Source organism: Ranitomeya imitator, chromosome 10 (assembly GCF_032444005.1).
Source record: "Ranitomeya imitator isolate aRanImi1 chromosome 10, aRanImi1.pri, whole genome shotgun sequence".
Classification (NCBI taxonomy): domain Eukaryota; kingdom Metazoa; phylum Chordata; class Amphibia; order Anura; family Dendrobatidae; genus Ranitomeya; species Ranitomeya imitator.
Genome location: NC_091291.1, coordinates 17,031,570 through 17,040,704, shown reverse-complemented (window position 1 = coordinate 17,040,704; position 9,135 = coordinate 17,031,570). Strand labels below are relative to the sequence as shown.

At 46.6% G+C, this 9,135-nt stretch overlaps 1 protein-coding gene across 1 annotated transcript; it reads right to left on the bottom strand.

Annotated features, from left to right (window-relative positions):
• Positions 1–356: 356 nt before the first annotated feature.
• On the bottom strand, positions 357–8,761 carry LOC138651066 (fish-egg lectin-like). The gene is made up of 4 exons (XM_069741025.1): positions 8,654–8,761; positions 8,306–8,533; positions 5,005–5,338; positions 357–684 (listed from the first exon to the last, which is right to left on the bottom strand). Exons 1-4 carry the CDS (start codon positions 8,742–8,744, stop codon positions 522–524), a joined length of 816 nt encoding a protein of 271 aa, XP_069597126.1. The 5' UTR covers positions 8,745–8,761; the 3' UTR covers positions 357–521.
• Between the last annotated feature and the right edge of the window lie 374 nt (positions 8,762–9,135).

Below are 9,135 nucleotides of genomic sequence, written 5' to 3'. Positions count from 1 at the left end.
CAGCTGAAATGGAGCTGCAAGTTTCTCACCAGCATAGAAAGGGTCGTTAACCTCCTCAGTACCAAAGGAAGCCAAATCCATTTGCTATGAGACACAAACACACAGGCTAAATGGAAAATCTGTGATTCACAATACGAACCCCAGATGTCCCAGGAGGACATGACACACTCGTGACAGTTGGTCATGTTTTTATTTTTTTCCTTCAATCCTGGAGTGGGCAGTTGAAATTCACCAGTGCCCAGTAGATCTTTTGCTTTCGGCTTTACCTTGCACGACACAAGCCTTTGCCCACCGCCGGCCACACTAGGCCATTGATGGACCACTACTTTGAAATATTCATGGAGACAAAAAGAATATAAAAGTATTAAAAGGCAATCTTTATTCCATGCGGAAGATACTAGAACATTTCGTTTTTAACTTTTTTTTACGTTTATTATTTTTTTTACTGCAGTCTAAAAACGAATTTTATCCGTACCTACAACTATCTCTCCCCATCCCTCACATGAGATCTGTCACGGTATCTAAAAACAGAGCGAGGGAGTGCGGAAGTCACATTTATAGATGGATCCCTCCTGGGAGAGAAGCCACAGGTTTCCCTGATCATAAGATACATGTCGGAAGTTGCCATTGACCATCAACTGGGTCCAAGAAGTTCCAACAGGATTGGCAGCCGAGATCCCATCCCTGAAATGGAAAAGCCAGAAGAAGTCAATGTTCAGCGTTTAGCAACAGACACTAACTGTCCGGTCCGTACCCCAAATTTTTAAGTTCGGGTTCGCTCATCTCTACTCAATACATGCAATGCGCACATGTATGGCGGAAATTGGAATCTCATCAGATTGGTCTTCCTAGTCTTGCCTGTTGCTGTCACTGTCCATTTAATCAGTACTAAACTGCTTACCCTGCTCGCGTGATGCTGTCATAGTTATAACTTGCATTCACCACTAGGGGGAGCCCACTGCTTATAGTATAATATAGCTCTCGTTGACTTTATTACAAATCCATATGCAGTGAGCTCCCCCTAGTGGAGGCTGCAGGTAGTCAGAATTTTAAAAAAAAAGTATATTAAAGCAGTTAAAATTCTGCATCTGGAACTAGTTCTGAACTTCAGCTAGACTAAAGTGCTGGCTGTGTAACACAGCTTGCACTAGAGCGTTATGGAATTTGGGTCAGCTGGAACCAGTTCTGAACTTCAGCTAGACTAAGGTGCTGACTGTGTAACACAGCTTACTGTTGTGAATTCTGTGGCAGAGTTCACTCCTGTGGTCACAAGTGGTACTTCGGCTGATTCTCTCTGGGAGCTTCCGTTTGTGGAGGAAAGTGGTACTGCAGCTTCTGAGTTTCCTCCCTCAGGTGATCTGGTGAGGTCGTTAGCTGCTTCTCTACTTAACTCCACCTGATGCTTTGATCCATGCTTCCTGTCAATGTTCCAGTGTTGGACTTGTGTTTCTCTGGATCATTCCTGTGGCCTGCTGCTCTGCATAGCTAAGTGCTTCTTTGCTATTTGTTGCTATTTTTTCTGTCCAGCTTGTCTATTTGTTTTGCTGGAAGCTCTGGGACGCAGAGGGTGTACCTCCGTGCCGTTAGTTCGGTACGGAGGGTCTTTTTGCCCCCTTTGCGTGGTTTTCTTTAGGGTTTTGTGTAGACCGCAAAGTTATCTTTCCTATCCTCGTTCTGTCTAGAATATCGGGCCTCACTTTGCTGAATCTATTTCATCCCTACGTTTGTCTTTTCATCTTACTCACAGTCATTATATGTGGGGGGCTGCCTTTTCCTTTGGGGTATTTCTCTGAGGCAAGGTAGGCTGATTTTCTATCTTCAGGCTAGTTAGTTTCTCAGGCTGTGCCGAGTTGCATAGGGAGCGTTAGGCGCAATCCACGGCTGCCTCTAGTTGTGTTTGGAGAGGATCAGGAATTGCGGTCTACAGAGTTTCCACGTCTCAGAGCTCGTTCTATTATTTTGGGTTATTGTCAGATCACTGTATGTGCTCTGATCGCTATGTACATTGTGTTACTGAATTGCCTATCATAACAGCTTACACTAGAGCGGTATGGAATTTGGGTCAGCTCCTGAGTCTACTCCATACATGCAGTGATCACATGTGTGCGGCCAGGGGCGGATTATCAGAGGGTCAATATGGGTGGTAGCCCAGGGCCCAGTGGTCTGGGGGGGCCCTGGGCTACCGCAGATTGACCCTCTGATAATCGTAGGTGACTGCCCGCCTGGCGGCGTTTGTGTGCCCCCGGACCCGGTGGGCAGAGAGAGGGGGCCCGCATTGGGCCCCTTCTAATCTGCTCACCGGGCCCTTTCCGGCGCTGCGGCGGTTTCCTATTGATGTGCGGGCGCGCGCCCGCACGTCAATAGTTAACAACAGCCGCCAGCCAATTGGAGGCTGGCAGCTGATGTCGGCCGCAGCGCGCACACGTCGCCGGCGTCTGACGTCATTGTCAGTCGCCGGCGAGTGTGCGCTGCTGCAGGGAGCTCGCCGCCTGGAGCGCGGACAGGTGAGGAGACTGCTTGTTTTTTTTTGTTTTTTTTTGGATCAGTTATCGGTGGACACACTGGGGGGCAATGCTGGAGGACATACTAGGGCAGATTGGAGGACACACTGGGGGCAATGCTGGAGACAGTGGGGCAGATTGGAGGACACACTGGGGGGCAATGCTGGAGACACTGGGGCAGATTGGAGGACACACTAAGGGCAATGCTGGAGACACTGGGGCAGATTGGAGGACACACTGGGGGCAATGCTGGAGACAGTGAGGCAGATTGGAGGACACTGGGGGCAATGCTGGAGGACACAGTGGGGCAGATTGCTGGAGACAGTGGGGCAGATTGCTGCAGACAGTGGGGCAGATTGCTGGAGACAGTGGGGCAGATTGGTGGAGACAGTGAGGCAGATTGGAGGACACACTGGGGGGGGCAATGCTGGAGACACTGTGGCAGATTGGAGGACACACTGGGGGCAATGCTGGAGACACTGGGGCAGATTGGAGGACACACTGGGGGCAATGTTGGAGACAGTGGGGCAATGCTGGAGACAGTGGGGCAATGCTGGAGACAGTGGGCCAGATTGCTGGAGGACACACTGGGGGGCAATGCTGGAGGACACACTGGGGGCAATGCTGGAGACAGTGGGGCAGATTGCTGGAGACAGTGGGGCAGATTGCTGGAGACAGTGGGGCAGATTGCTGGAGACAGTGGGGCAGATTGCTGGAGGACACACTGGGGGCAGATTGCTGGAGGACACACTGGGGCAGATTGCTGGAGACACTGGGGGCAGATTGCTGGAGACACTGGGGGCAGATTGCTGGAGACACTGGGGCAGATTGCTGGAGACACTGGGGCAGATTGCTGGAGACACTGGGGCAGATTGCTGGAGACACTGGGGCAGATGATTGCTGGACACACTGGGGTAATGCTGGATACACTGGGGCAGATGATTGCTGGACACACTGGGGCAATGCTGGAGACACTGGGGCAGATGATTGCTGGACACACTGGGGCAATGCTGGATACACTGGGGCAGATTATTGCTGGACACACTGGGGCAATGCTGGAGACACTGGGCCAGATTGCTGGACACACTGGTGGTAATATGCTGGACACACTGGGGGCAGGACTGGAGGCATGGGCAGAATGTAGACACGGGGCATGATTGGAGACATGGGGCAGGATTGGATCATGGGGCAGAATGGATACGATGGAGACAGATGGGGCAGGATGGGGAGATCATATGGGGTAGAATGGATACTCATGAGTGCAGGATGGGAGAACATATGGCTGGAGCGAGGAATGAGATAAACGGGGCCAGGGTGGGGAATATTATTACCATAGGGGCTAATTAAGGGATATTATTACTGCAGTGATGTATTTATTTTATTTTTTGAGTATACTGTTTTAAATGGGGGGGGGGGCGGTCCTGTTATTGTGCAGAGTGACACTATATCGCCTTTTTATCTTCATGTGGTGTAATGTAGAAGTTGTGAAAAATTAAGTAATGTGTTCTGCAAGTGGAGCTCGAGATTACTGTGTTATTTCCTGCAGAAACGAGTCCTGGCTGGAAGGAATGATGGCGGTCTGTGCTGGATGAAAGATGAAGGACTTCACCTAGAGACGTCACTGGTGAGTCAGTGTTGCCTATACACTGACACTATACACTGTATACTATATACAGAGCTCCTGTGTATAATACCACCAGTGATCACTGTATTACCTCTACACAGACACTGCATACTAAGTACAGATCTCCTGTGAATACTGGCACTTATGGTGATAGTATTGTGTTTTTTGTTTTTTTATTACTGATCAGTATTGTGGTACTCAGTCACTATGTGGTGGTAATATGTGGTCTGGAAATGGTGCAGTGATATTTGTTCCTTGTATGTGATATTATTCGATCACTGTGGTTGTAATTTGTGGTCTGGTCATGGTGCGGTGGTATTTGTTCCTTGTATGTGATATTATTGGTCAAGATATACCTAAATTGTATTGCAGATTTTAACAAATATTTAATAGGTTACAGTAGAGTAGGGCCCGGCCATTTTTCTGGAATAATCTGGTTCGGGTATATCATGACCCCCGTCACATGACCCCCGTCACATGACCCCCGTCACATGACCGGGGGGGCCCACAGTGTGTGAACAGCCCGGGGCCCTGGCTACCCTTAATCCACCCCTGTGTGCGGCGGATGTCGCCAGTTGAAGCTTGGGCAGTTTGGGCTTCCTAGTGATGACGTGGTCCCTGTAAGCAGCAGTAAACTCATTCCCTTGCTTGTTGGATGCTGTCATAGCAGCCACCACTAGGGGGAGCCCACTGTTACAGATTCTCATTGAGCAGTTGAATTCTATATACAGTGAGCTCCCCCTAGTGGTGGCTGCAGGTATCCATAATTTTCCCAAATAATATTCCCAGATACATCATAAATTCATAGCTACAAAATTTTGACCTAAGAGCAGAATGTCCGATAATGGAATTTATAGTTAATTATTCTAATTTTTGTACCTTTTATATACCATTCCTCCAGAGTTCACGCCGTATACAGAACCATCGGTGGCGACCTCCACCATGACCAAACTGCCTTCTACCTGCTGCCAACGACTTCCTCTGCAGGCACTGGGCTGCACGTCATAGCGGTAATAGATGTTATTGATGCTGTTCACACCCCAGCAGCCATTCAGGCCACAAGAGTAGTATTTGAGAGCCCCATCTAGTTGAACAAAGGGCAGCACTGTAGCTTTAGAAAGTGTGTCCACTTGGTTCAGGCAGTAAATCCAATCCAATCCATTAACTCCAGACACGAATATCTCTCCACCTGCGTCTATTTGTTTCAGAGCACCTATAGAAGCAAAATCAAAGATAAATGGAATGGAATTTTTTGCACCAATATATGCCTGCATTAACAAGTTACCACCATTAGAGGGCACTGTAGTACTGTTGACTATAAAAAGAGGCTGTAAGCAGGAAGTAAATGACAGTGGTGGCTGAAGCCGCATGGAAGGCAGTGATCCCCCTGTACTGAGGAAAGAAAGCAGCCATTCTTTCACTCCTTCAGCAAAATAAGTTATGAAACTTTGCAAATTGCTTAATGATTTATATTTTTTCTTGTAAATAGACACATATAAATGGCTTCTAAACTTCAGTTTGTTTTTCCCAGCCTGTTTTCCTGGAATCAGCTGGAGTACAGATGATGGCAGTGATGAGTCAGCTCAGCTCCTGTGTCTCCAATTCTAGGGGAAAGCTGCTGCAGGAGATTGTTTTCATAAGCAGAACAGTCAAAGGAGGAGACAGGAGCTGAGCTGACCCATCACTACCATCATCTGTACTCCAAATGAGTATGCATTGATATCAATGCAGCTGAAGGGAAATAGACTGGGGAAAAAGCAGGAGGTTGGAAGCCAATGTCCCTGCCTTCATCTGCACTGATATCAGAGTGTACTCTTTTGGAGTACGAATGATGGCAGTGATCCGTCAGCACCTGACTCCTTCTCTTATTAGAACAATTTTCTGCAGCAGATTCTCCCCAGAATTATTGAGACAGGTGCTGATCTGACCCATCACTGCCATCATCTGTACTCCAAATGAATATGTGTTGATATCAGTCAGCTGAAGGCAAATAGACAGGGGAAACGTAGAAGGTTGGAAGCCAATGTTCCTGCCTTCTGCTGCATTGATATTGGAACAAACTCATTTAGAGTACAGATGATGGCAGTGATGGGTCAGCTCAGTAGCTGTGCCATTAATTCTGGAGAAAAGTTGCTGCAGGAGATTGTTCTGATAAGATGAGAAAGAGCTTAGCCGTAACTAACATCATCTGTACTCCAAATGAGTGCATTTTGATATCAATGCAGCTGAAGACAAATATACTGGAGGCAAACTGTGGGATGGAAAGCAATGTCCTTCCCTTCAGCTGCATTGGTATCAGAACATACCCCTTTGGAGTACAGATGATGGCAGTGATGGGTCAGCTCAGTGCCTGTGTCACTAATTCTAAGGAAAAACTGTTGCGGAAGATTGTTCTAATAAGAGGAGACAGGCAATGATCCATCACTGCCATCATCTGTACTCTAAATGAGTACATACTGATATCAATGAAGCTGAAAACAAATAGACTGAGGAAAAGACTGGATTTGAAAAGCAATGACCCCCGCCTTCAGCTGCATTGGTATCAGAATGTGCTCATTTGGAGTACACATGATGGCAGTGATGGCTCAGCTTGGCATCTGTGTCACTAATTCTCTCCATAATTCTCTCCAGGAAATTGTTCTGAAAAGCACAACACTTAAAGGAGGAGACAGGAGCTGACTTATCACTGCCATCATCTGTACTCCAAATAAGTATGCTCTGATATCAATACAGCTAAAGACAAATAGACTGGGGAAAAGCAAGGGATTGGAGCCAATGATCCTGCATTTAGCTACATTGATAGTAGAGCATACTCATTTGGAGTACAGATGATTGCAGTGATGGGTCAGCTCGGCATCAGTGTCATCAATTCTCTCCGGAAGCTGCAGCAGGAGGTTGTTATGATGAGCACAACACTTAAAAGAGGAAACAGGAGCTGACTTATCACTGCTACCATCTGTACTCCAAAAGAGTATGCTCTGATATCAATACAGCTAAAGATAAATAGATTGCAGAAACGCTGCGGGCCTTAAGTTGCATTGATTTCAGAGCGTGTTCACTTGCAGTACAGATGATGGCAGGGATGGGTCACTAATTCAAGGGAAAAACTGTTGCAAGATACTGTTCTGGTAAGAGAATACAGGCAACGACCTATCACTGCCATCATCTGTACTCCAAATTCCTAAGTTCTGATATCAATGTATCTGGAAGTAAATAGACTGGAGAAAAGCAGGGGGTTGGAAGCCTTCAGCTGGATGGATATCAGAATGTGCTCATTTGGAGTACAGATGATGACAGTGATGATTCAGCTCGGCATCTGTGTCACTAATTTTCTCCGAGGTTGTTCTGAAAAGCACAACACTTAAAGGAGGAAACAGGGTCTGACTTATCACTGCCATCATCTGTACTCCAAAATAGTATGTTCTGATATAAACACAGCTAAAGACAAATAGATTGCGGAAAAGCTGGGGGTTGGGAGCCAATGATCCCACCTTTAGCTACTTTGAAATCAGAACATACTCATCTGGAGTGCAGATGATGGCAGTGATGGGTCAGCTCAGCATCTGTGTCACTAATTCTCTCCGGAAGCTGCTGCAGAAGGTTGTTATGATAAGCACAATGCTTAAAGGAGGAAACAGGGTCTGACTTATCACTGCCATCATCTGTACTCCAAATGAGTATGCTCTGATATCAAAACAGCTAAAGACAAATAGATTGCGGAAAATCTGGGGGTTGGAAGCCAATGATCCAACCTTTAACTACATTGATAGTAGAGCATACTCATTTGGAGTACAGATGATGGCAGTTGTCCCCAATTACAAGCAAGGTATAAGGTATTTGACTGCCGGACCCTCCAGGGATCAGCTATGGAATCAATCCCAGAAGATGCACGTTATATACTGATGCCATAAAGGTTATGGGTTCATAAAGCTGATAGATCAGGAGATGTTTGGTGAGACCCCCTAGAGATTTTCTAGCTGTGCCGTTCTGTCCTGCCACCTGGAGAAGACACTATGGTCTAGTGAGAAGACTTTTTGACCATGAGGAGCTTCAAGCAAACATCTCCCCATATCTTAGCTTCTTATGGGGAAGAAAGTAGAAAACTGCAGTAGCCCCTCGCTGAACTAACATGGAGAGGGTCGAAATTCGGAGCTGCAAGGCATCTAAGGGGTCTTCTTACCTGCTACGTTCTGCCAGAGGTTGTCTTGCCACTTATAGATATTGTTTGCCCTGTTGACTCCCCAGAGTCCGGCTGGACCGAACGTCACATGGATCAATTTTCCAGGCAACTGTATCCAGTTATTGTTCTCCCATTTGTAGATGTCGTCACCAAAATTTACGCCGTAAACCTGACCGTTGCTAGCATCGATCTGCTTCAGAACTCCAGGTATCGCGGTGCACTGCAGCTCTGAGAAGAGAAGATATGATAACGGCAAAAGGAACGCAGAAGATCACAGTAAGAGAAAAGCAAAAGTAATAATGTACAAAGTTCTACCATATCTAAGCTTCATGTATAGACAGATGTTACCTGCAGAAGTGGCCGCACCGATGCACAGCAGTAGACCAAGGATCAGGTGCATGATGACTCCTTGTGTGAAGAGCAGCAGGTTCTTCACCATTTATAAGCCGCTCGAACTCCTCCCCAAGGCACTTGTAAAACCGGCAGGGACTAGTAATGACTCAAGACTTCAAAATATTTCTAAAGTAACTATATACAGTGGTTTGCAAAGTATTCACACCCTTGACATTTGCGACCTCACAACCTAGAATTTCACGTTTTTTTTTTAAGGGTCTGCAACCGTTCATGTACAGAACATACCGACAGCTGTGAACATTTATTTTTCTTTTTATTGCAAAGCAAACAACAAATAGGACAAAAAACTGAGAACTTCAGTGTGCATAACTATTCACCCCCCCTAAAGTCAGTACTTTGTAGAGCCTCCTTTTACGGCATTTGCAGCTGCATGTCACTTTATGAGCTTTCCACATCTTGCCACTGGCATTTTTGAC